The sequence below is a fragment of the Saccopteryx bilineata genome, chromosome 2 (assembly GCF_036850765.1).
Source record: "Saccopteryx bilineata isolate mSacBil1 chromosome 2, mSacBil1_pri_phased_curated, whole genome shotgun sequence".
NCBI lineage: Eukaryota > Metazoa > Chordata > Mammalia > Chiroptera > Emballonuridae > Saccopteryx > Saccopteryx bilineata.
In genome coordinates, this window is record NC_089491.1 from 53,476,834 (window position 1) to 53,504,106 (window position 27,273).

General features: G+C 36.3%; 1 protein-coding gene across 5 annotated transcripts in view; it reads left to right on the plus strand.

The window, feature by feature from the left end:
* The window catches only part of TRPM6 (transient receptor potential cation channel subfamily M member 6), a 201,118-nt gene that overhangs the window by 148,956 nt on the left and 24,889 nt on the right, over positions 1-27,273 (plus strand). For all 5 annotated transcript variants that reach the window (XM_066257076.1, XM_066257078.1, XM_066257077.1 and 2 more), the window contains 4 exons: positions 3,948-4,065; positions 7,172-7,263; positions 23,233-23,291; positions 24,870-24,895. In XM_066257076.1, the coding sequence (XP_066113173.1) occupies positions 3,948-4,065; positions 7,172-7,263; positions 23,233-23,291; positions 24,870-24,895 (295 nt within the window). The remainder of the gene's footprint in view (positions 1-3,947; positions 4,066-7,171; positions 7,264-23,232; positions 23,292-24,869; positions 24,896-27,273) is intronic.

A 27,273-nucleotide genomic window follows, 5' to 3' on the forward strand; every position in this document is an offset into this window, starting at 1 on the left:
TTCTAGTTTCAGAAAAATGAAAAGAAAAAAAAAAAATTTGAGCCCATTTAGCCACCAGGAACAATTTATAGTAGGCATCTTCTTTCTCAAAGTCCATAGTTATAATAGGATATTATTGCATATTTTTAGAAACTAACTGACCAAAAGTTAATAGACCAGATAGGTTCACAAAATGTGTGATTATATTTCTGGGCTCCTTTCTGCTCTATTTATTTTTATCTATTTTTATGACAGTGTCACACTATCTTAAATATTATAACTTTATAATTGTTGAAACCATGTATTGTAGGTCTGCCAATTTTTTTCAAAGTTGTTTTAGCTTCTTTAATTTATTTGCATTTTCACATAATTTTAGAATCAGTTTGTCAATTTTTATAGATAGGGCTGCTGGGGTGAATGAAATGGCTTTGAATCAACTTGGGGAGAATTTGCACCTTAACAGTGGGTTTTTTGATTTATGAGCATGACATATCTCTCTATATATTTAGATCTTTAATTTCTCTCAGCAATGTTTTCTAGTTTTCAGTGTCCAGGTCTTGCACATGATTTAAAAAAAAATGGATCTGTAAATATTTTTTTATTTTATTGTAAATGAAATTATTTAAAACTTTTAATTTCTGATTATTTGTTGGCGTTATATAGAAATATATTTACAATATTAATTTCCTATTCTATAAGCTTGCTAAACATTTATTTTGTGTAGGTTTTTTAAAAAAATTATTGCTTCTTTAGAACTTTCTATGTAAAAGATTATGTTTTCTACAGTTTCTAATCTGGATGTGTTTTATTTCTTTTTCTTGCCTGATTACATTGACCAGAAGCTCAAGTGCAATATTGAGTAGAAGGAGTAAAGGCAGATATCCTTTCCTTGTTCCTGCTCTTAAGGAAAAAGCATTTAGTCTTTTACCAGCAAGTATGATGTTAACTATAGGTTTTTGTGTATATACAATAGATACCCTTTATCAGGTTAAAGAACTTTCCTTCTATTTCTGGTTTTCTAGAATTTTTATCACTAGTGGATTTTGGCATTTGTTAAATGCTTTATCTACTTATATGATGTCAGATGATTTTTCTTTTTATTATGTTAATATAATGAATTATATTAATTAATTTTATGTTAGAATTAGTATTAAATCCACCTTTCTGGTATGAACCCCATTTGGTCATGGTGTGTTATCTTTTTCTTTTTTTGTTTTTGGATTTTTCTGAAGTGAGAAGAGGGGAAGCAGAGAGACAGACTCCCTCATGCACTGGACTGGGATCCACCCAGTATGCCCACCAGGGGGCAATGCTCTGTTGCAATCAGAGCCATTCTAGCGCCTGAGGCATAGGCGGTGGAGCCATCCTCAGCGCCCGGACCAACTTTTGCTCCAATGGAGCCTTGGCTTAGGGAGGAGAAGAGAGAATTAGAGAGAGAATGGAGAGAGGGAAGGGTAGAGAAGCAGATCGGTGCTTCTCCTATGTGCTCTGGTCAGGAATTGAACCTGGGACTTCCACACACTGGGCTGATGCTCTATCACTGAGCCAACTGGCCAGGGCCATTTTATCTTTTTATATACTATATTAATTTTGCCAATTTTTTGATAAGGTTTTTGTACTAGTATTCTGGAGGAACTTTTGTTTTTAGATCTCTTTTTTTATTATGTGTTTGTTTTTGGTATTAGGATGATGCTGTGTTTACTGATTGAGTTAAATAGTGTTCCCCTTTTTTCAGTTTTCTGAGTGAGTTTGTATAGAATGGATAGGATTTCAACCTTAATTATTTAGTAGAACTAACCAATGAAACCATCTTTTGGCAAAGATTTTAACTACACATTCAATTTCTGTAATAGATATAGAGCTGTTCAGATTATCTGATTCTTCTTGAGTGAGCTTTGTATATTTCAAGGAATAAGTCCATTTCATCTAAGTTGTTGAATTTATTGGCATAGAGTGTTTATAATATTATCTCATTATACTTTTACTGTCTTTGAGATCTATAGTAACATCATTTCTCTCATTCCTAATATTTTAAATCTATGTTTTCATTTTTTGTCTCATGATCAGTTTGGCAACAGTTTATCTGTTTTATTGATTTTTTCAAAGAAACAATTTTTAGTTTCATTGATTTTTCTCTTGATTCTATTTCATTGATTCCTGCTTTTATCTTTATTACTTCCTCTGCTCTGTTTATTTTATCTTTAATTTGCTCTTTTTTATAGTTTATTGAGGTAAAAGTTTTGGTTATTGATTTGAGACTTTCTTCCTTTCTAATAGAGGCATTTAGTGCTACACAATCTTCTATAATCATTGTTTTAGCTATATCCTACAAATTCTAATATTTTTTTCCAAGAGAGAGACAGAGAGGAAGGAAGAGAGAGGGTGAAGAGAGAAATTAGAAGCATCAACTTACAGTTGCATCATCTTAGTTGTTCATTGATTGCTTCTCATATGTACCTTGACCAGGTGACTCCAGCTGAGCCAGTGACCCCTTGCTCAAGCCCAAGACCTTGGGCTTCAAGCCAGCAACCTTTGGGCTTAAGCCAGCAACCAGGGATCATGTTGATGATCCCATGCTCAAACCAGCCACCCTATGCTTGAGCTGGCAAGCCTGCACCCAAGCCTAAGAACTCAGGGTTTTGAGCCTGGGACCTCAGCATCTCACATTAATGCTCTATCCATTGCATTACTACTGGTCAGCTCTGATATATTGTTTTTATTTTATTACTGAATTTTTAAATTTATTGTTAGGAAGCCTTAGATCTGAGTTAGCTATTCTATAAGCCTTCACCTCTCATGATCTTAATGCCTGCTTTACTTCTCTGTTCTACATATATTTTTTTCATATAATAAGCTCGATGCATTTTCTAGTATTATTTATAACTATTATTTCTTTAATTTTACTTTTAATTGTTTACATTTAATATTATTTTGAATTAGTCAGGTGTAGCATAGTGGTTAGAAGATCTTATACTTTATAGAATGCTTCCCTTGATATTTTCAGTACCCACCTGGCACCATACATGGTTATTACAATATTATTGACTATATTTCCCGTGTACACTTTACATTTCTGTGACTTTGATGCATTTTTTTAAAGCACTTCAGATCTTTGTAGAATGAGGAGCAGAAGCAAAGGGATAAATATTGAGAAAATGATATGACATCTCCTTTTAGGGGAGAGATTTAGCTTGATAAAAGTCTCTTTTAGGGAAAATGGCATGAGCTACTGGAATCCCATGAAGTCATATTTAAAGTAGGTTTATTTTTTGAAATAGTTTAAAATGGCCAGATTTCAACTAGGAATTACAACTGAGTTCAAGTACTAATAACTTACATATGCTTACTGCTTTGTAGTTTATCAATTTGCCTCATTTCTTCTCTGCCTTTTGGAAGTACATGGGGACCATTAGTATTGGCTGATTATTATTTTAATGATAAAGGCAATGGGGCTTATAGATATTAAATAATTTGTCTAAGCTCATGTGGCTTCTAAGTGACAGAGATGGAATTCCAACACAAGTTCTTTTGGATCCAACCTGTGTTTTTTCCATTTATTTATTTATTTTTCATTTATTTATTTTTCTTTATACCACTGGTTCTCAAATTATGGTCTTCTATCAACATGGAAACTTACTAGAGATTCACATTTTCTCTTTGCCCAAACCTATTGAATCACAAATCCTGGAGGTGGGATCCAGTGATCTGTGGTTTAACACAGTTCTTGGTGATTCTAATCAACACTTAAGTCTGAGAAGCACTGCTTCCCACCCTTGTTCTCAATCATAGCTACAATTATAAAGGCACACAGATGCTTGTGCACTGTTAACATGTATAATGGGAACTCCCTAGTTATTCCAATGTGCAGCCAATGTTAACAACCAATGCTATTCACATGGTCCCTCTGTTAATGTAACTCTGTTTTCAGATTAATGTCACTGTATTCCAATAAGTGTCTTTCTTTTCAGGTCATAACAGTCGATGACTGCTTTCAAAGTGACCAATCAAATTCAGAGCCAAGAGAAAATGTCTCTGAAGAAAAGTGCAACAAGAACTGGTTGACAGTGTCCAAATTTAGTCACTTAAGTATGTAATGCTGTGTACTCTGAGATCCCAAAACCTCTGGTCGAGTCTCCTCAGGCTGTGGTCTTTAGACTGTGGTTGGTCCCTGAAGTTCTTTCAAGTGGAGATAAAGGAATGAGAGGATGGCTTTTTTTCTGTTTTTAATTTTTATGAAAAGGACAAAATTTCCATGTGTTTAATGAAATAGTAGTCAGAATCTAGAAAATAATTAATAAATATTTAGATAGTCTTTTTTATTCAGAGCTATTAAACCTGGCTCAATGTTCATTTATTCTGATTTATTGAGGGGGTGTCTAATCTTATAGTCTTAAGGTTCATGTGATGTTGATATAAACACACAGAGTTCAGTGGGTTGAGTTATAGTTGGTTATTTACTACTGCCAACAAATGTTTATTCCGTGGGCAAGTATCCCTTAAGCTTAATAATAATGGTGTGTGTAGAGGATACAAAATGGGTCAACCAGCTAGAAATAAAGACTAGATCTAGGAATAGAATGTGAAATAAGCCCAGATAGGTAAGACGAGAGAAAACTATGAACAGAACTGAGAGCAATGATCAGAACTTTGAACTTCTTGCATTGGGTAACAAGAGAATTTAGTAATTTTTAAACAGAAGGGACTGTGTGATTAAGGACTCATGAAGATTTAAAATTATTTGAAAATAGATATTATATTGAAATCTGTGCTATTATGCTTCTTTAAAGCTTTAAGCTTGCCTTATGGTTGGTGGTTTTGAACCAAGGGGCTGTGGCCAGAGTTGATGCTAAATATCCTACAATGCCTGTTCAGCCCCATCCCCAACAAGGAATTATCCAGCTGAAAATCTCAATGTCAACGTGGAGAATCCTTAATGTATATTTTAAGAAAATACTCAATTGTCTGTTAAATCATTGAGAATCAAGTGGGCTTTAAGCAAAAAGCATTAGAAATTAAATTATTCAGAACAACTTCAATTTACAGATATGCCTCGAGAGTTTAATTGCCTTGCCTTAAATCACACAGTTTACTAGAGCCAATAATTTTGAATAAATCCAACCCCATATCTAATGATATATTCTAAGATCAATTACAAATGTATTCATTTTATTTATTAATGTATATTGATATTATGTATATATTATATATTTTAATAAATTATCTGCTATTTAGGTTATTATATATCATTCTTAAATTATTTAAGTTCTTTTTTAATTGACATATAATTGACATAATATTGTATTACTTTAAGTATACAACAATCATTTGATATATATATATATACACACACACACATACACACACACACATATTGATATATTGTGAAATAATTACCACAAGTTTAGTTAACACTAATCTTCACACATAGTTACAATTATTATTTTCTTGTGATGGAAACTTTTGAGATTTACTCTCTCACAACTTTCAGTAACACTATAAAGTATTAACCACAATCACCATGCTTAAATTTCATCCCCAGGACTTATTTAATAACTGGAAGTTTGTACCTCTTGACCACCTTCACCCATTTCACCCTCCCATCTTCCTCTCAAGTTATTTAAGTTCTTTCCAGTGAATTTCAAACAGAGAAGGATGGGGTAGCAGCAGGGGTCTGGAAAGAATCTCATGAAGTTTGTTATCAGAAGGGAGAGAAGACCAGGGAAATAGTCCAGGTGCCTGGCTAATTGAGGAGGCAAGGAGGACCAGTATCTTCCTTGAAGCACATCGTGAGTTGAGAATCGTATTTTTTTGAAACCTGTCCAAGTTGAGTTAATTGAAAGAAAATTTTACGTAAATAAAAGTTTAAAGGTGGAGAGGTACGCTGTCAGGTAGCTTTTTTAAAATAAAAGTTCTATGGAAATTAACAAAAATATATTTTTAGCTTTTTCTACAGGTATTTTGTTTTAATTATAATACTCTGCTATCATTGCAACCATAATTATAATTTTATGATATTACAACAAATATATATGAAATTTTGTGATTTTTCTAATAGATTTTCGTGTACTTCTTTATATACTTTCATTTTAGCATAAAATCATTAGGGAAAAACAACTGTTATTCTCTATGTTTAGTCATAGCATTAGTCTCAGAATTAATCTAACCACTATATACCAGTAATTCTGTAGGTACCAGGTATAAAATAATAATATTAACAATAATGATTCTCATCATTCTTTTAAATAAAAGTCTAAAAATGCCTGACCTGTGGTGGTGCAGTGACTTATGTGTCAGCCTGGAACGCTGAGGTCTCCAGTTTGAAACCCTGAGCTTCCTCGGTCAAGGCACATATGACAAACAATCAATGAACAACTAAAAGTGAAGCAACTCTGAGTTGATACTTCTCACTCCCCACTGTCTTCTGTAAAATCAATAAGTAAAATCTTAAAAAAAGGAAACTCTAAAAATTATGCCATCTGCTGGCATTTTATCTTTTGTTTCTGTTTAGTTTTGCCTTTTTTTTTTTTTTAAGGAGCTCACTGTGGTGCTTGCTCCAGTTGTTAAGAAAAGATTCCCAACCTTTCAGAGCTAAAATTTCATGTATTTTAAATGAAGCATGGACAGTAGGATGCAGGAAAGGTGAGTTTAAAAAAATACAGAGATGCCTGACCTGTGGTGGCGCAGTAGATAAAGCGTCGACCTGGAAATGCTGAGGTTGCCAGTTTGAAACCCTGGGCTTGCCTGGTCAAGGCACATATGGGAGTTGATGCTTCCAGCTCCTCCCCACCTTCTCTCTCTGTCTCTCCTCTCTCTCCCTCTCTTCCTCTCTCTCTCCCTTTCTCTCTCCTCTCTAAAATGAATAAATAAAAAAAATAAAAAAAAATACACAGAAGCAGTTGTTTTATAGGAAAACAGATTATGGACAATTTAATTCTTAACTTTAATAGAGAAGTATATATGTTATAAATGTCAAGGTAATTATTGAAGAACAGAAATAGAATATCTAGCTTTCAACCACTTGAGAAAAATAAGGACAAAGGAATCTTGGTAAAACTTGCTCAAAAGAGAAAAAAAAATCTATATTCAAATTTAAATGAATATATTCTGTTCAGATTTTTCCTATTTGCAAACTGGATTTGAATACAATGCATTTTCCTATATGCTCTCATTTTTTCCCTTCTTTTTTAACAAGGTCTAGAACCTAATACAAATCAGAAAACGAAAACTAAAGCAATCGAACAGCATGTTGTACAAGTCAGTGATTATTTAAAGCCATCTCAAGAGGTAAAAACATTCATGTACTTAACTTCTTGACTGTGTCCATTTTACCTTTATGTCCCTTAATTGGCTTCTACATATTACATTTAAATCTTTGCTTTGAATACTTGCTTAGTTTCTTCCATGCCCACACTTTATGCTTTATGAAATTTTCTTGTACGGTATTTCTTTATGAAATTTGTCTGTTCGCCCAATAACTTATCCTACACAGTTTTAGTATGAAAGAGAAAGAAATCAGGAATTTTTGAAACTGTTTTAAATATATGAAAGCTCCCATGTGGAAGAAAAACAAGGTATTTTCAACACACTTTAAAGAGGGACAGCTAGAATCAACCTACATAAACTACTGGGAGACAGACTTCAGCCCATTTCGAGGAGGAATTTTTAGCAAGTGGAACTTTCCAAGGATGGAATGGGTTTATTTCTGGAAATACTAAGTGCCTCACCTAGTATGGTTAGTCAAACAGGCTGAACAAACCTCTTGGCAGATGTGTCGGAGGGGATTTGGGGCTTGTAGGGTAAAGGACCCTCCTGTTTTGCAGTCTGTTTTACTTACCATCTACTAAATATGTCCACTTTCCTTCCCATATGGGAAGTGTGATCTAGTTAGACTAACCTAAGAAGTCTAATTTTATTGTGCTTTGAGCATTATCTCTACGACTGTGTTCACTATATACAAAATACCTGTATAAATGTATAATAACAACCTCAGATGTTCTTATAGGCATGTAACCTGTGAATAATTATGATACTAAAATGTAAGATTACTTGAAGGTAATTGGAGGCAGGGTCCTGTCAACCCTGTCAGAGCCTGGCTCTGCTCCTTTCTAATTTTCAAAGCTATACACATCAATTAACCTATGAGCTTCACTCAGTAGCTGTGTCTTTAAAATGGGGCTAATGCCATTCTTATAAGATTATTGATCATGGACAACAAAAATAACACCAGTGAAATGCCTAGAGTAATGCCTATAGTGTACTAAGTTTCAAGAAATAATATACTGCTCACAAAAATTAGGGGATATTTTATAGTTTCATATTCATTTTGAAATATCCCCTAATTTTTAATGGTTGGATCTAAATAGGAAATAAGAGTGAGATAGTTTCAGGGTAAGTTTATTCTAAATAATCAACTGAAACAATCTACTGATGATAGAACATGATGTAATGATTGATATTTCCTGTCAATGTTGACCTTCATTTCTTGTTTCATCTCATTAACTGATCGTATTTTTTAAATTTTTATTGATTTTAATTTATTGTGTTTACATAGATTCAAGTGTTTCACCGAATATATCTCCCCCACCCCCGTGTTCCCCTCGCATTGCCCCCCTCGCCCCAATGCCTTCCCCCCTTCCCTCCAGGATTTGCTGTCCTGCTGTCTATAACACTGTGTTATGTATATATAATTTCACCAATCTCTTTCCTTTCTCTGATCCCATCCTCTCATTCCCTTTCCCTCTGTCCACTTTCCCTCTGGTCCCTTTGATCCTGCCTTTGCCTCTATTCCACTCCTCAGTTCACATTGTTCATTGGATTTCTCAAATGAGTGAGGTCATATGATATTTTTCTTTCTCTGCCTGGCTTATGTCACTTAGCACAATAGTTTCCAGGTCCATCCATGTTGTTGCAAAAGGTAAGATTTCCTTCTTTTTCATGGCTGTGTAGTATTCCATAGTGTATGTGTACCACTGCTTTTTAACCCACTTGTTCACTGATGGACACTTGGGCTGTTTCCAGATCTTGGGTAAACAATGCTGCAATAAATATGGGGTGTATTTCTTCTTTTGAATCAGTGCTATGGTGTTCTTAGGATATCTTCCTAAAAGTGGGGTGGCTGGGTCAAAAGGCAGTTTGAGTTTTAATTTTTGAGGAATCTCCATACTGTTTTCCACAGTGACTGTACCAGTCTGCATTCCCACCAGCAGTTCAGGAGGGTTCCCTTTTCCTTTTCTCCACATCCTCGCCAACACTTACTATGTGTTGTTTTGTTAATGAGCACCATTCTGACTGGTGTGAGGTGGTATCTCATTGTGGGTTTTTTTTTTTTTTTTTTTTGTATTTTTCTGAAGTTGGAAACGGGGAGGCAGTTAGACTCCCGCATGCGCCAGACCGGGATCCACGCGGCATGCCCACCAGGGGGCGATGCTCTGCCCATCTGGGGCATTGCTCTGTTGCAACCAGAGCCATTCTAGCACCTGAGGCAGAGGCCATAGAGCCATCCTTAGCGCCCATGCCAACTTTGCTCCAATGGAACCTTGGCTGAGGGAGGAGAAGAGAGAGACAGAGAGGAAGGAGAGGGGGAGGGGTGGAGAAGCAGATGGTGTTTCTCCTGTGTGCCCTGACTGGGAATCGAACCTGAGACTCCTGAATGCCAGGCTGATGCTCTACCACTGAGCCAACCAGCCAGGGCCCTCATTGTGGTTTTAATTTGCATTTTTCTAATGATTAGTGATGTTGAACATTTTTTCATCTGCCTATTGGCTATCTGTATGTCCTTTTTGGAAAAGAGTATATTCATTTCTTTGCCCATTTTTTGATTGGATTGTTATCTTCCTGGTGTTGAGTTTTACAAGTTCTTTATAAATTTTGGTTATTAACCCTTTGTCAGATGTAAAGTTGAATATGTTCTCCCATTGTGTAGTTTGTCTTTTTATTTTGTTCATATTGTCTTTAGCTGTGCAAAAGCTTTTTAGTTTGATATTTGTTTATCCTGTCTTTTATTTCACTTGCCTATGGAGATAAATCAACAAATATATTGCTGTGAGAGATGTCAGAGAGCTTACTGCCTACATTTTCTTCCAAGTTGATTATGGTTTCCTGACTTACATTTAAGTCTTTTATCCATTTTGAGTTTATTTTTGTGAATGGTGTAAATTGGTGATCTAGTTTCTTTTTTTGCAGGTAGCTGTCCAATTTTCCCAACACCATTTGTTAAAGAGGCTGTCTTTACTACATTGTATGCTCTTACCTCCTTTGTCAAATATCAATTGTCCATAAAGGTGTGAGTTTATTTCTGGGTTCTCTATTCTGTTCCATTGATCTATGTGCCTGTTCTTATGCCAGTACCAAGCTGTTTTGAGTACAATGGCCTTGTAGTATAACTTGATATCAGGAAGTGTGATATGACCCACTTTATTCTTCTTTTTCAAGATTGTTGAGGCTTTTTTGTTTCCATATAAATTTTTGGAATATTTGTTCTATATCTTTGAAGTATGCCATTGGTATTTTAATTGGAATTGCATTGAATTTATCAATTGCTTTAGGTACTATAGACATTTTAATGATGTTTATTCTTCCTACATGAATACGGTATCTGCTTTCATATGTTTGTATATTCCCTGATTTCTTTTATCAATGTTTTATAATTTTCCGAGTACAAGTCTTTAACCTCCTTGGTTAAATTTACTTCTAGATACTTTATTTTTGTTGTTGCAATAGTGAAGGGGATTGTTTTCTTAATTTCTCTTTTAGACAGTTCATTGTTGGTGTATAAAAATGCCTCTGATTTCTTAATATTAATTTTATATTCTGCCACCTTGCTGAATTCATTTATCAGATCCAGTAGTTTTTTGACTGAGACTTAAGGGTTTTCTATGTACAGTATCATATCATCAGCAAATAATGATAGTTTTATTTCTTTTTTTCCAATTTGGATACCTTTTATTTCTTCTTCTTGTCTGATTGCTGTGGCTAGGACTTCCAGAACTATGTTGAATAGGAGTGGTAAAAGGGGGCACCCCTGCCTTGTTCCTGATCTTAAGGGGATTACTTTTAATTTTTGCCCATTGATTATGCTGTTGGCTGTTGGTTTGTCATAGATGGCCTTTATCATGTTGAGGTATGTTCCCTGTATTCCCACTTTGCTGAGAGTTTTGATCATATATGGGTGCTGGATTTTATCAAATGCTTTTTCTGCATCTATTGATATTATCATGTGGTTTTTACCCTTCTTTTTGTTTATATGATAAATCACATTGATTGATTTGTGAATATTGTAATAGCCTTACCTCCCCAGAATAAATCCCATTTGATCATGATGTATGATTTTTTTCATGTATTTTTGGATCCGGTTTGCTAATATGTATTTTGTTGAGAATTTTAGCATCTAAACTCATCAGGGATATTGGCCTATAGTTTTCTTTGTTTGTATTGTCTTTGCCTGGTTTTGGAATGAGGATTATGCTCGCCTCATAAAAAGAGCTTGGAAATCTTCCCTCCTCTTGACTTTTTTGAAATAGCTTGGGAAGGTTAGGAGTTAGTTCTTCTTTGAATATTTGATAGAATTCGCCTGTGAAGCCATCTTGCTCAAGGTTTTTGTTTGTTGGGAGTTTTTTGATAACTGTTTCAATCTCATTTGTTGTAATTGGTCTGTTTAGGTTTTCTGATTCTTCCAGAATGATTTTTGAAAGATTATATGTTTCAAGGAATTTGTCCATTTTATCTAGATTGTCTTACTTTTTGGCATACAGTTCTTCATAGTATTTTCTTACAATCCTTTGTATTTCTTCTATGTCAGTTGTTAATTGTACACTCTCGTTTTTTTTTCTTTTTTCTTTTCTTTTTTTTTACAGAGAAAGAGTCAGCAAGAGGAACAAATAGCGACAGACAGACAGGAAGAGAGAGAGATGATAAGCATTAATTCTTTTTTGCAGCTCCTTAGTTGTTCAGTGATTGCTTTCCCATATGTGCCTTGAGGGAGGGGGCTACAGCAGAGTGAGTGACTCTTTGCTCAAGCCAGCAACCTTGGGCTTCAAGCAACCTTTGGGCTCAAGCCAGCTACCATGGGGTCATGCCTATGACCCCACAATCAAGCCAGAGACCCCATGCTCAAACCGGTGATCTCAGGGTTTTGAACCTGGGTCCTCTGCATCCCAGTCCAATGCTCTATTCACTGTGCCACCGCCTGGTCAGGCTCCACTCTCATTTCTAATTTTATTTATTTGAGTCCTCTCTCTTTTTTTCTTGGTGAGTCTGGTTAAAGGTTCATCAATCTTGTTTACCTTTTCAAAGAACCAGCTCTTGGTTTCACTGAAATTCTGTATTGTTTTCTTGTGTGTGTGTGTGTGTGTGTGTGTGTGTGTGTTTGTGTGTTTTGCCTCTATATCATTTATTTCTGCTCAGATCTTTATTATTTCCTTCTGTCTACTTCCTCTGGGCTTTACTTGCTGTTCTTTTTCTAGTTCTTTTAGATGCAGGATTAAGTTGTTTATTTGAGCTTTTTCTTCTTAAGGTATGCCTGTAATGCTATGAACTTAATTATCAGTGCTGCTTGTGCTGTGTCTGATAAATTTTGAGTTGTTGTGTGTTCATTTTCATTTGTTTCAGAATGTTTTTGATTTCGTCCTTGATTTCATTGTTAACCCATTCATTATTTAATAACATGCTATTTAGTTTCCAAGTGTTTGAATGTTTTTCAGTTTTCCTATTGTGGTTGATTTCTAGTTTCATTCCATTGTGATCAGAGAAGATGCTTGATATGATTTCAATCTTCTTAAATTTAGTGAAACTTGTTTTGTGTCCTAATATGTGGTCTGTCCTAGAGAATGTACCATGAGCACATGAAAAGAATATATATCCTGCTGTTTTAGGGTAAAAAGTTCTGAAGATATCTATTAAATCCAGTTGATCTAGTGTGTCCGTTAAGGCTGCTGTTTCTTTGTTAATTTCTTTCTTGAGGATCTATTCATTGATGTTAGTGGGGTATTGAAATCCCCTACTATTATAGTATTGCTGTTGATCTAGCCCTTTATGTCCATCAAAATCTGCTTCATATCTTTAGGTGCTCCTATATTAGGCATATAGATATTTATAATGGTTATATCTTTCTGTTGGATTGCTCCCTTTATTATTATCTAGTGACCTTCTTCATGCCTTACTATATAGCCTTTGTTTTAAAGTCTATTTTGTCAGATATAAGTATTGCTACCCCAGCTTTTTTTTTTCATTTCCATTTGCATGAAATATTATTTCCATCCCTTTACTTTCAGTCTATGTGTACTTTTGTTTTGAGGTGGGTCTCTTCTGGACAGCATATGTAAAAATCCTGTTTTCTTATCAACGCAGCTACCCTATGTCTTTTGATTGGATCATTTAATCCATATACATTTAAGGTTATTATTGATATGTATTTGTTTATTGCCATTTTACTCTTTATATATATATATTTTTAATATATTTTAATATATTTAAAAAATATATATATATATTTTTTTGTATTTTTCCGAAGCTGGAAATGGGGAGAGACAGTCAGACAGACTCCCGCATGCGCCCGACCAGGATCCACCCGGAACGCCCACCAGGGGGCGATGCTCTGCCCACCAGGGGGCGATGCTCTGCCCCTCTGGGGCGTCGCTCTGCCGTGACCAGAGCTACTCTAGTGCCTGGGGCAGAGGCCAAGGAGCCATCCCCAGCGCCCGGGCCATCTCTGCTCCAATGGAGCCTCGGCTGTGGGAGGGGAAGAGAGAAACAGAGAGGAAGGAGAGGGGAGTGGAGAGGCAAATGGGCGCCTCTCCTATGTGCCCTGGCCGGGAATTGAACCCGGGTCCCCCGCATGCCAGGCCGACGCTCCATCGCTGAGCCAACCTGCCAGGGCCCCATTTTACTCTTTAAATCTACACTCCTCTTTTACTAGATTGTTTTTCCCTTTGTTTTGTTTACAGCAGGGCTCACCATTTCTTGCAGCATTGGTTTGGTTGTAATGAATTACTTGAGGGTTTTTTTTTGTCTGGAAAGGTTTTTATTTCTCCTTCCATTTTAAATGATAGCCTTATTGGATAAAGGAGTCTTGGTTGTAGGCTGATGTTTTGCATTACTTTGAATATTTCTTGCCATTCCATTCTGGCCTCAAGTGTTTCTGTTGAAAAGTTGGATGTCATCCTTAAGGGGGCTCCTTTGTAGGTGATTGGCTGCTTTTCTCTTGCAGCTTTTAGTGCTCTTTCTTTATCTCTTAGCTTTGGTATTTTAGTTATGATGTGTCTTGGTGTAGGTCTCTTTGGGTTCCTCTTTAATGGGATTCTCTGTGCTTCTTGAAATTGTGTGACTTTTTCTTTCATCAATTTAGGGATGTTTTCAGCTATGATTTCTTCAATCAGGTTCTCTATTCCTCATTCGTTCTCTTCTCCTTCAGAAACCCCTATGATGCGAATGTTGTTTCTCTTCATGTTGTCACAGAGCTCTCTTAGAGTTTCTTCAGACTTTTTGATCCTCTTTTCTTTTTGCTGTTCTGCTTCCATGCTTTTGTTTATCTTGTCCTCTAATTCACTGATTCGATCCTCTGCTTCAACCAGCCTGCTTTTAATTCTTTCTAGTATAGTCTTAATTTCTGATATTGTATTTGTCATTTATTTCTGATTCTTTTTTATGATTTCAGTGTCCTTTTTGATGCTTAATATCTCTTTTTTTATTTTTTTAATAATTTTATTTTTAATGGGGTGACATTAATAAATCAAGATACATATATTCAAAGATAACAACTCCAGGTTATCTTGTCATTTACTTAAGTTGCATACCCATCACCCAAAGTCAGATTGTCCTCTGTCACCTTTTATCTAGTTTTCTTTGTGCCCCTCCCCCTCCCCCTTTCCCTCTCCCTCTCCCCCCTCCCCCCGTAACCACCATACTCTTATCAATGTCTCTTAGTTTCACTTTTATGTCCCACCTACGTATGGAATAATGCAGTTCCTGTTTTTTTCTGATTTACTTATTTCACTTCGTATAATGTTATCAAGATCCCACCATTTTGCTGTAAATGATCCGATGTCATCATTTCTTATGGCTGAGTAGTATTCCATAGTGTATAAGTGCCACATCTTCTTTATCCAGTCATCTATTGACGGGCTTTTTGGTTGTTTCCATGTCCTGGCCACTGTGAACAATGCTGCAATGAACATGGGGCTGCATGTGTCTTTACGTATCAATGTTTCTGAGTTTTGGGGGTATATACCCAGTAGAGGGATTGCTGGGTCATAAGGTAATTCTATTTTCAGTTTTTTGAGGAACCACCATACTTTCTTCCATAATGGTTGTACTACTTTACATTCCCACCAACAGTGTATGAGGGTTCCTTTTTCTCCACAGCCTCTCCAACATTTGTTATTACCTGTCTTGTTAATGATAGCTAATCTAACAGGTGTGAGGTGGTATCTCATTGCAGTTTTGATTTGCATTTCTCTAATAACTAATGAAGATGAGCATCTTTTCATATATCTGTTGGCCATTTGTATTTCTTCCTGGGAGAAGTGTCTGTTCATGTCCTCTTCCCATTTTTTTATTGGATTGTTTGTTTGTTTGTTGTTGAGTTTTATGAGTTCTTTGTATATTTTGGATATTAGGCCCTTATCTGAGCTGTTGTTTGAAAATATCATTTCCCATTTAGTTGGCTTTCTGTTTATTTTGTTATCAGTTTCTCTTGCTGAGCAAAAACTTCTTAGTCTGATGTAGTCCCATTCATTAATTTTTGCCTTCACTTCTCTTGCCATTGGAGTCAAATTCATAAAATGCTCTTTAAAACCCAGGTCCATGAGTTTAGTACCTATGTCTTCTTCTATGCACTTAATTGTTTCAGGTCTTATGTTTAGATCTTTGATCCATTTTGAGTTAATTTTAGTACAGGGGGACAGAATGTAGTCCAGTTTCATTCTTTTGCATGTGGCTTTCCAGTTTTCCCAGCACCATTTATTGAAGAGGCTTTCTTTTCTCCATTGTGTGTTCTTGGTCCCTTTATCAAAAATTATTTGACTATATATATGAGGTTTTATTTCTGGGTTTTCTATTCTGTTCCATTGTTCTGAGTGTCTATTTTTCTGCCAATATCATGCTGTTTTGATTGTTGTGGCCCTATAATATAGTTTGAAGTCAGGTATTGTAATGCCCCCAGCTTCATTCTTTTTCTTTAGGATTGCTTTGGCTATTCGGGGTTTTTTATAGTTCCATATAAATCTGATGATTTTTTGCTCCATTTCTTTAAAAAATGTCATTGGAATTTTGATGGGAATTGCATTAAGTTTGTATATTGCTTTGGGTAATATGGCCATCTTGATTATATTTATTCTTCCTAACCAAGAACAAGGTATATTCTTCCATCTCATTATATCTTTTTCGATTTCCCTTAACAATGGTTTATAGTTTTCATTATATAAGTCCTTTATATTCTTTGTTATGTTTATTCCTAAGTATTTTATTTTTTTTGTTGCAATCGTGAAGGGGATTGTTCTTTTGAGTTCGTTCTCAAATGTTTCATTGTTGGCATATAGAAAGGCTATTGACTTCTGTATGTTAATTTTGTATCCTGCGACCTTACTGTATTGGTTTATTCTTTCTAGTAGTCTTTTTGTGGATTCTTTGGGATTTTCAATGTATAGAATCATATCATCTGCAAAAAGTGATACCTTTACTTCTTCTTTTCCGATATGTATGCCTTTTATTTCTTTGTCTTGTCTAATTGCTGTGGCAAGAACCTCTAGTACCACATTAAATAAGAGTGGAGAGAGTGGACAATCCTGTCTTGTTCCTGATTTAAGAGGGAAAGCCTTCAGTTTAGTGCCATTTAATATGATGTTAGCTGATGGTTTATCATATATGGCCTTTATCATGTTGAGATATTTTCCTTCTATACCCATTTTGTTGAGAGTCTTAAACAAAAAATTGTGTTGTATTTTATCGAAAGCCTTTTCTGTGTCTATTGATAAGATCATGTGGTTTTTGTTCTTTGTTTTGTTGATATGGTGTATTACGTTAAACGTTTTACATATGTTGAACCATCCTTGAGATTCTGGGATGAATCCCACTTGATCATGATGTATTATCTTTTTAATATGTTGTTGTATTTTGTTTGCTAGTATTTTGTTTAGTATTTTAGCATCTGTATTCATTAGAGATATTGGTCTGTAGTTTTCTTTTTTTGTGCCATCCTTGCCTGGTTTTGGTATGAGGGTTATGTTGGCCTCATAAAATGTGTTTGGAAGTATTGCTTCTTCTTCAATTTTTTGGAAGACCAAGAATAGGAACCAAGTCTTCTTTGAATGTTTGATAGAATTCACTAGTATAACCGTCTGGGCCTGGACTTTTATTTTTGGGGAGGTTTTTAATAGTTTTTTCTATTTCCTCCCTGCTGATTGGTCTGTTTAGGTTTTCTGCTTCTTCATGACTCAGTCTAGGAAGGTTGTATTGTTCTAGGAATTTATCCATTTCTTCTAGGTTGTTGAATTTATTGGCATAAAGTTTTTCATAGTATTCTACAATAATTCTTTGTATATCTACAGTGTCTGTGGTGATTCCTCCTCTTTCATTTTGGATTTTGTTTATATGAGTTCTTTCTCTTTTTCCCTTGGTAAGTCTTGCCAAGGGTTTGTCAATTTTGTTGATCTTCTCAAAGAACCAGCTCCTCGTTCTATTAATTTTTTCTATAGTTTTTCTGTTCTCTATTTCATTTATTTCTGCTCTGATTTTTATTATCTCCTTTCTTTGGCTGGTTTTGGGTTGTCTTTGTTCTTCTTTTTCTAGTTCCTTAAGGTGTGAAGTTAAGTGGTTCACTTGGGCTCTCTCTTGTTTGTTCATATATGCCTGAAGTGATATGAACTTCCCTCTTATCACTGCTTTTGCTGCATTCCATAGATTCTGATATGTCGTATTGTCATTTTCATTAGTCTGTATATATCTTTTGATCTCTGCACTTATTTCTTCTTTGACCCATTCATTCTTTAAAAGTATGTTGTTTAGTTTCCACATTTTTGTGGGATTTTTTCCCTGTTTTTTGCAGTTGAATTCTAGTTTCAAGGCTTTATGATCAGAAAATATGCTTGGTACAACTTCGATTTTTCTGAATTTGCTGATGTTGTTTTTGTGGCTCAACATATGGTCAATTCTTGAGAATGATCCATGTACACTGGAGAAAAAAGTATACTCAGTCACTTTGGGATGAAATGTCCTGTAGATGTCTATCATATCCAGGTGCTCGAGTGTTTTGTTTAAGGCCACTATATCTTTGTTGATTCTCTGTTTGGATGACTGATCTAGAGCCATCAGCGGTGTATTGAGGTCTTCAAGTATGATTGTATTTTTGTTAGTTTTTGTTTTAAGGTCAATAAGTAGCTTTCTTATATATTTTGGTGCTCCTTGGTTTGGTGCATATATATTAAGAATTGTTATGTCTTCTTGATTCAGTGTCCCCTTAGCCATTATGAAATGGCCATTTTTGTCTCTGAGTACTTTTGCTGTCTTGTAGTCAGCATTAGCAGATATGAGTATTGCTACACCTGCTTTTTTTTGGACGTTATTTGCTTGAAGTATTGTTTTCCAGCCTTTCACTTTGAATTTGTTTTTATCCTTATTACTTAGATGAGTTTCCTGTAGGCAGCATACAGTTGGATTTTCTTTTTTAATCCATTCTGCTACTCTGTGCCTTTTTATTGGTGAGTTTAATCCGTTTACATTTAGTGTAATTATTGACACTTGTGAGTTCCCTATTGCCATTTTATATATTGCTTTCTGTTAGTTTTGTGTCTTGTTTGATCCTTGTCTTTCATTTTTCTATCTTTTGTTTTTATTTGGTTGTATTCCATACATCTTTCCTCTGTTGCTATCTTTTTTATCTCATGTGCTTCTGTGGTGGTTTTTTCAATGGTGGTTACCTTTAAGTAATGAAAAGGTTTCCTACCCTGTTCATTGTAGCGCACTATTTTGTGAGTACTTTTGCCATCCATCGTCCTTTGCTACTGTTAATCTCCATCCTCTCCCTCCCTTTCTTTTTGTTGTTGTCACAGTTTAAATTTGGTTTTATTGTGTTCTTCTTGGAGCTTTTACTTGTGGCTCTGTTTTTTTTTTTTGTTCTTTGTATCTGATTGGAGAACCCCTTTAGTAATTCCTGGAGTGTGGTTTTTTTGATGATAAATTCCCTCATCTTTTCTGTATCTGTGAATGTTTTTATTTCTCCTTCATATTTGAAGGATAGCTTTGATGGGTATAGTATTCGTGGCTGGAAGTTCCTCTCTTTCAGGACTTTAAATATTGGGGTCCACTCTCTTCTAGCTTGTAGAGTTTCTGCTGAGAAATCTCATGATAATCTAATGGGCCTTCCTTTATATGTTGTATTCTTCTTTTCCCTGGCTGCCTTGAGAATTTTTTCTTTGGCATTGGTTTGTGCCAATTTCATTATGATATGCCTTGGAGTAGGTTTGTTGGGGTTAAGAAAACTCGGAGTTCTGTTTGCTTCTTGAATTTGAGGCTTTAGTTCTTTCCACAGGCTTGGGAAGTTCTCATCTATTTGTTTATGTTCTCCATTCCATTTTCTCTCTCTTCTCCCTCTGATATACCTGTTATTCTTATGTTATTCTTTTTGATGGAGTCAGATAATTCTTGTAGGGCTATCTCATTTTTTTTTAATTTTTGAGTCTCTTCTCTCTGTTGTGCCTCAAGTTGCTTGTCTTCTATTTCACTAATCCTCTCTTCTATCTGGCCTGTTCTATTAGCTAAGCTTGTTACCTCATTTTTCAGCTCGTGAATTGAGTTTTTCATCTCTGTTTGATTTGTTTTTATAGTTTCAATTTCCTTGGAAATATATTCTTTGTGTTCGTCGAGTTGTTTTCTGAGCTTCCTAAATTGCCTTTCTGTGTTTTCTTGTATATCTCGGAGGATTTTTAGGATTTCTATCTTAAAATCTCGTTCATTTAGCTCCAAGGTTTCCAATATATTAAATTTTTTCTCCATAGATTTTTCCTCATCTAGCTGTGTTACCTCTCTTTCTTTTGTATCCATGATATTCGATTTTCTCTTCCTTAGTGGCATCTGAGGGTGGTTTTGTTGATAGTATTAATGAGATTTAATAAAGAATAAAAAGTTAAAAAAATAAAAAATCGAAAAGAGTTGTTTTTTTTAAAAAAAATTAATAATGAAATAAAGAAAAATAAAATTAAATTAAAAAAAAATGATTCCCCCCCCTTTTTTTCTCTCCTCTCCTCTCCTCTCCCCTCTTTCTTGAGAAAATCTTGTGGTGAACTGTGAATTTTATTGTACTAAATAGAACAAACAATGCCTGTAATGGAGGGCCTGAATTGGGAAGAAGTAATAAAGGGGCAAAAAAAAAAAAAAGAAAGAAAAAAAGAAAAAAAAAAGGGCGTATGGACCCACAAAAAGCAAATAAGAAAAAAAATTGGGTCAAGAATAAAATGATTTGCTTTTAGGTGTTGGTTGACTAAGAGTTATGATGAGAGGAATAAGAGGGAAACAGGAAAATGGGGGGACAAATTTAAAAATTACTATTGTATTTAGTGGAACAAGAACTAGATAAAATGGAGAGCCAGGGATGGGAGCACTGCTAGTGTGTTAAAAAGGTAAAGTAAAAACTCACCAAAATGCCACAAACATAAGTTTGAGTCCCAGATAAAATATTGTTCATTATTGAGGTTTGAATGAGAGGAGACGTAAAGGAGAAAGGAAGAAACTAATATAGAGGGAGAAAAGAAAGAGAGAGAGAGAGAAAAAAAGAGGGAACCACTAAAAGAAGAAAAAAGAAAAAAGAGGAGAGAGAGAGTTAAGAGTTTTGGATTGCAACCCTCATAGAGAGAAAGAAAGAGGAAAGAAAAGATAATGGGAGATGTAACACTTATGGGTAGTGTAGTTCAAGGAGAGGAGAGAGTAAGACCTGCAGAGAGTTAAATGACTAAATTGGAGGAGGAATAAAAAATATCAAGAATGAAGATAAGAGAAACAAATGAACAAATATAATAAAATGGGATAGGCTATAAAGTCTGCGTATTATTCTTGATTTTGAGAGGTTATCTTCTTGCTTTTTCTTTTCTCTCCCTCTTCCTGGTCAGTGTCTCTGTACCTCAGATTCTGCCCCTTTGGCATGCTCAGGTAGAGGTTTGCAATTGATAAGTCTCTATGGCGATGTCGTGTATTGTGCTTCAGTCTCGTTGACAGTCGAGGCTCATTAGCATTTATAGGCTCTGCCAGTGAGAGAGTCCGTGTTCCTGGAGCCTTTCTCCTAGTCTTCCCTTCCTCAATTAGTAGCCTGATAATCCAGCTATGGGGTTGCTGTTGCCTCTGCCTGGGTAGTAAGAGGCTCAAAGAGCTGGCAACTCCCCACTCTATTCTCACTCAGCACAAGGCTCTGGGTAAGGCTCAGTCAGTCAGAGCTGCTAGCATAATCAGGCGGGGCTTCCACCCACTCAAAGACCTCTGGCTCTGCCACTTTGTGAGATAACACGGGAGCGCACTGCCGAGGCACTTGGAGGAATCTCTTGCCCACTATCTGCACACGCAGACCAGGTATCAGGCCAGCAGTCTCACACTCTGAGTGAAACCCCCACCCGCATGGAAAAGTTCCAGCGTTGGAATTGGCTCTTGCTCCGTCCCCGGGCGCGGCTTTTTCAAGGCGCTAGGGCAGCCCGAGATTCCACTTTTGGGCCCACACAAAGGCCCCTGTCTCTGTGGGATTACACGGGTGGGCACTGCCAAGGCACTCGGAGGAATCTCTCACTCACTATCTGCGCGCACAGACCAGGATATCAGGCCAGCCGCCTCACCTTCTGAGTGAAACCCCCACCCGCATGGAAAAGTTCCAGCGTTAGAATTGGCTCTCGCTCCGTCCCCATGCACGGCTTTCCCAGGGCGCTGGGGCAGCCCGGTGATCCTGCTTTTGGCCCACACAGAGGCCTCTGACTCTGCCCCTCTCTGGGATAACACGGGCGCCCACTCCTGAGGTGCTGGGAGGAATCTCTCGCTGACTCTCCGTGCGCGCAGACCAGGATATCAGGCCAGCCGCCTCACCCTCTGAATGAATCCCCCTCCCGCACGGAAAAGTTCCAGCATTGGAATTAGTTCTCGCTCCCTCTCCATGCGCAGCTTTCCCAGGGTGCTGGGGTGGCCCGGAAATTCTGCTTTTGGCCCACACAAAGGCCTCTGACTCTGCCTCTCTGTGGGATAACACGGGCGCCCACTCCCGGGGCTTTGGAAGGAATCTCTCGCCCACTATCTGCGCGCGCCGACCAGGAGATTGGGGAAAATGGCTGCCCCACTTGTCTGTCTTTGTCTGGGTTTGGCGCAAGTCTTAGCTTGTATTGCCCGGGTTGCCACAGGAACAGTTTTTCCTTGGCTTGGATCTCTATGCCACAGCCTGATTCGGCTGTTTGTACTGGATCTATTCACCCCCTTTGCCCGCCTCAGTTTCTATATTCTCAGTTCCCAGTGAAAGCCGCCCTGTTTAGGTTAGTGAGGAAGGCGGAGCATTTCTTACTCCCTATTTCCTTTGGGGTTTGATTATACATTTAGCCAATTTTTCGCTCAACCATACCTTCGCGTGTATTGCGAAACATCTGGAGGCTCCAAGGATAGGTTTTTCTGTTTCTGGTTGAAGATCTTGTTGAGTTTTGGGGGAGATTTATTGGTATCGCTTCCTACCGCGCCATTACTCTGACATCATCTCCGCTATCTCTTTATTTAGGTGCTCATTTTGTTCATCTATTGTTGCTCTAAGATCCTTGAGCATCCTAACAATCATTATTCTAAACTCCACATCTGGTATCTTGGTTATTTACATCTCATTCAGTTCTTTTTCTGGGAATTTCTCTTGTTGATTCATTTGGATTGCATTTTTCTGTCTTCCCAATTTGTCTCTGTATAGACTGCTCCTTTGGATGTGCTGTTTGTATAGCTAGCTGAGTTCTTTACCTGATTTTATATGATCACTCTCATTTCTGTAAAAACCTTTATGTATTACATTTTCTCTTTCCTGTCACCATAAAAATAATTTCATTCTTTCAAGTCATCAACAGATTACTCAGATTTTGTGCTAACATTATGCATTTTTCTAGCCTACGTTTAGTATGTTTAGAAAAAGATAAATACTGAGCTACAGGAAGGGAAGGGAGAGAAAGGACTATACTTTCCAAGGACTGTGTTTTGCAAACATGTTACCATGAGCTTGGGATGGAAGAACATTGGGTGACCATATAATGACTTTCCCTTTCTTCTCAGGATCTGGGTAAAAGCTCTTCATGGAATTTCTGGAGCAGCAACCTCAATAGAAACTCCCTGTGAGTATTTTTAGATGTTTGTCTGTAGCATCTTTGGCAGCGGAGGCTGCTTCTTCTTCTTCTTCTTCTTCTTGTTCTAAAGCTGATTGGGAACACAGATTAATTTGGTCAGAAAAGTAGAAAAAATAGTGTTTGTCAAATGACAATATTTTTCTTTTGTTAGCAAGAAATGAAAATCATTTATTCTCCAAATTGTCCTGTTTCTGGCACCAACATCTCATCTCAGTGCCTTTTAAGAATATAATGAAGCACCTACTACTACAGCAAATTAGCTATTTGTCTTTTCCATGTCAAAGAAGCACACATGGAATAATAAGCATCATATCTTTTCTGAGAGATAAGATTGTGAAATTTGCATTAAACAGTAGAAATGAAGCTATCTTGTCTAAAGAAAAAGACAGGGTAAAGACTTGATGATGCTCTCAATTTTAGTTTTCAAAATAATTTTTCTTTAAAAATTTTGGGGTTTTTTGTTTATGAGATTGATCTTTTTTTATTTTTGGTATCTTATTAACATCCTAAGTGTTTGTCAAGGCAGTAACTCTTTGAGAAGTATGGAGACAGAGAGAAAAAGAAAGACGGGGTAGAGAGAGAGAGGAGATAGAGAACTTACGTGGTTGTAGGCTTAGGTATCCTAGAATTTAATTTATTCAGAGAAATAAAATTTTAAAATTAAACAAGCAATCATCATTCTATTTTGTTTGTAAAGTTTTCTGGACTTTCCCAGTTATAGCATCAAATTAAACGTTTATACAGCCATAAGAGCAGAATTCAAAACCATCTGTACTATAAAAGGCCAGTTTGTACCAAAACCTGTGAAATGTGCTTTCAGTCTACGTCAGCTCCACTAGAGATGACTTTTTTTTCTGGAGCTCACATCAAGGTCTCTTTGTGTGAGCCTGCCTTTTGACTTAAAGCACACAAGTCTTCCTTCTCCCAAAGGTGCAGTAGTTTTTGCTCATGCAGAGTGGTGGGTTATTGCAGCATGAAATTAAACAATAATTGTAATTGTACTTTCTTCCCCAAGGACCTTAAATACTGAAGATATTCTTTGAATGCATTCACTCAGACTTGCCAGTGGCCACTTGTGCACTTGAGCAGGACAAGTAACAATTTAAAAGGAGCTAATTCAGCCTGTGAACATTTAGGGGCCACATGGGCTAATGAAACTGATTTGTAGGTTTGTCTGGAGACACTCACAGACTCATTTGTAGGCATCTACTTTAAATAGTTCAGAAATCCTTTAGATCAATTGATCCAGAACCACACAAACCCAGTTAAATCTTACATATGTTGTGTGATTACATAGCTAATTAAAACCAAAACCAACAACTGCTTTTCAGTTAGCTTAGGGCATAAATAGTAAATGAATACATGCATATCTGCTGCTCATTTTTCTATGAAAGTAATTGTAAACTATTTCTTTATTGTTAAAGATAGGGGTCAAAGGTAACTGATACTTTAAATGAAATATATACATATGTGTATAGACTTTGTATTGTTACTGTTTCACATACTTTTCCTTTCTTTGGTCATGGAAAAATGTAAAGCTTAAGCAACTTTTAAATTTTTCAACAGGTTGAGAAGTTCAAATGGAGTTGACAGTAAGTTTTTATATTTACACATTTCATTTTTATTTTTTATCTTATGAATGATAAGATTCACTCTTCTGTTGAGATTCTTGTAGTTCTTAAAATTCTATCTATGACTTTTGTCTACTATGCCATGTAGAAAGTTCAATAGAAAGTAGAATGTTGAATCTCTTTCTCCAAATAAATCAGGACTGGTGCCTGGATTAAATCTTTTGAATTGCCTACCTGTTTTTTTACTGATTTTCCAGTTTTCTCTGTGATTAAGGGTATAACCACTGAGATCAAATTTAGACTCTTTGACCACATTATTGTCACTTTTTTACATCTTGTTCCTTTAAGAGCCATTCATAAGATTCTGTGTGGATACCTTTTCCTTTATGTTTTCGGTAGGACTCTGACTCAAATAATTAAATGAGGCTAAATCATATGAAAGAACTCCCTGGTAAAGCCACTTTCAATAGATAATCTTAAATCACCACATTTTATGAGCTTTTTATTTCATATTCTTGACCCCTTGATGCAGATCGGGTACCTTTCTCTTCTGTGGTCTTGTTTCACTCTACTTCCTCGGTTTTCAGTACCCCCTTTGCAGTTGATTCCTTCTCCTCTACCTACAAATTTATGTCATTTTCTATACTAAAGACGAAAATAACCTTTTCCTTCATTTTACCTAGCTCTGAAAATGTCACTACTTTCCCTCACCTCTAAATTAATTGAAAAAGAATGAACATTTGCTCATCAGCCCATGGCATCTGGCCCTACCATTCTAATGAAACTCCAACTCTGTTAGGTCACATGATCTCTTTTTAGTCATCAAACTGGTGACATTTGATATTGACTATTTTGTTCATTTTCTGTTTCTGTGAGGTTATTCTTCCCTGGCTGTTCACTGATTTCTTTGTTGACTAACTCTTAGTCTCTCTGATCACTTCCTCTCCTTCATTCAAGCTGGAAATCTTAGTCATTTACAGTGTCTTTCCCACACCACCACTCTCTGCTATCAACTTTGCCTTCTAACTCTGTGTTACCTCCACCCCCATCTTTAGAAGCTGTCTGCTTTGCTCTACTCCACTGCTCCTACTTTTAAGCCTTCAGTGTTTATTTTCCTAAGTAAAAAGTGTATACTCTCTTTTGCCCTTAATATTGTGTTAGTATTATGATTGTTTCCTTTCTCTTTAAACTTTCCCACATTCCTACTGGAATCATCTTTCTGAATGATAAATCATCACTTACATGGAAACCTTCAGCGGCTTCCCTTTACCTAAAGGAATGGCTGCAAATGGTGTTGTCTATTTCAATGATCCCCACAGCCTGGCTCCAGTCCTCATATCCAGGCTCATCCCTTTCATTCATTATTTCTACCATGCGGACTATGACCACCCACCTATTAATGCCTCCACGTGGTGCCTAGAAGGCATCTCCAACAAAATACTTCACCTTTCTTCTCCTCTGTCTGAGGAAATGACAACTCATCCATCCAAATTCTAAGGCCAAAGTCATCTTTTTTTTTTTTTAAAGGCCAACATCTTGTAATCATATTTATCTCCCATATCTCACATCTCCATGTCTAACCCATCAGTCATTCCTTCAAAATATATCTAGAATCTGATTACAGTACTTTGCTCTTCATCTCTTCCCTGGGTTACAGGATGGCCACCAAACTGTTGCTTTTTGTTTATGTCCAGAGAGCAGCCAAAATAACTTTCTAATCTGTGAGTCAAATTGAATTACTCTTTTGCTCAAATGGTGTTTCATCTCACTCTGTAAAACTCTGTCCAAACAGTCTGCAAAGGACTATTTATCTGCTCTCCCTCCTTCAACTCTCAAACCTCATTTCTTCTCAGAATAACCCACTCTGGCCACACTCCCTCTTTAACACAGCAAGCATGGTCCTGCCGCAGGGCTTTTGCACTTGCTGTTACCTCTGCCTGGAATGCTCTTTATTTATCCATATGACTCTACTTCCTCTGGGTGTTTGCTCAAATCTCACCTCATCAAAGAGGCCTTGTTTAACCGCACTATATAAAATAGTAACCTCCCTACCCCTCATACTTTCTAAACCTTTTAACTTGATAAGTATGTAACTATATACATTATATATTTACTTGTTTGTTTATTTTCCATGTTGTTTTTTTTTTACTAGAACATAGCCAGAGACTTTATCTATGTTCATTACTACTATTTCTCTTTAGCATAGACCAGTGTGTGGTACATAGTAGGTATTCAATAAATATGTATTAAATCAATGCAAACAACACCTCATAGCTCCTTTCATGGTAAAGCCAGGATTGAAACTCAGTTTTATCAGATTTAGATGCCCATACTTTTTAAAATATTTCACATTATTTGTCTATGAAGATTCCATAAACTTTTATATATACCTCAATTAT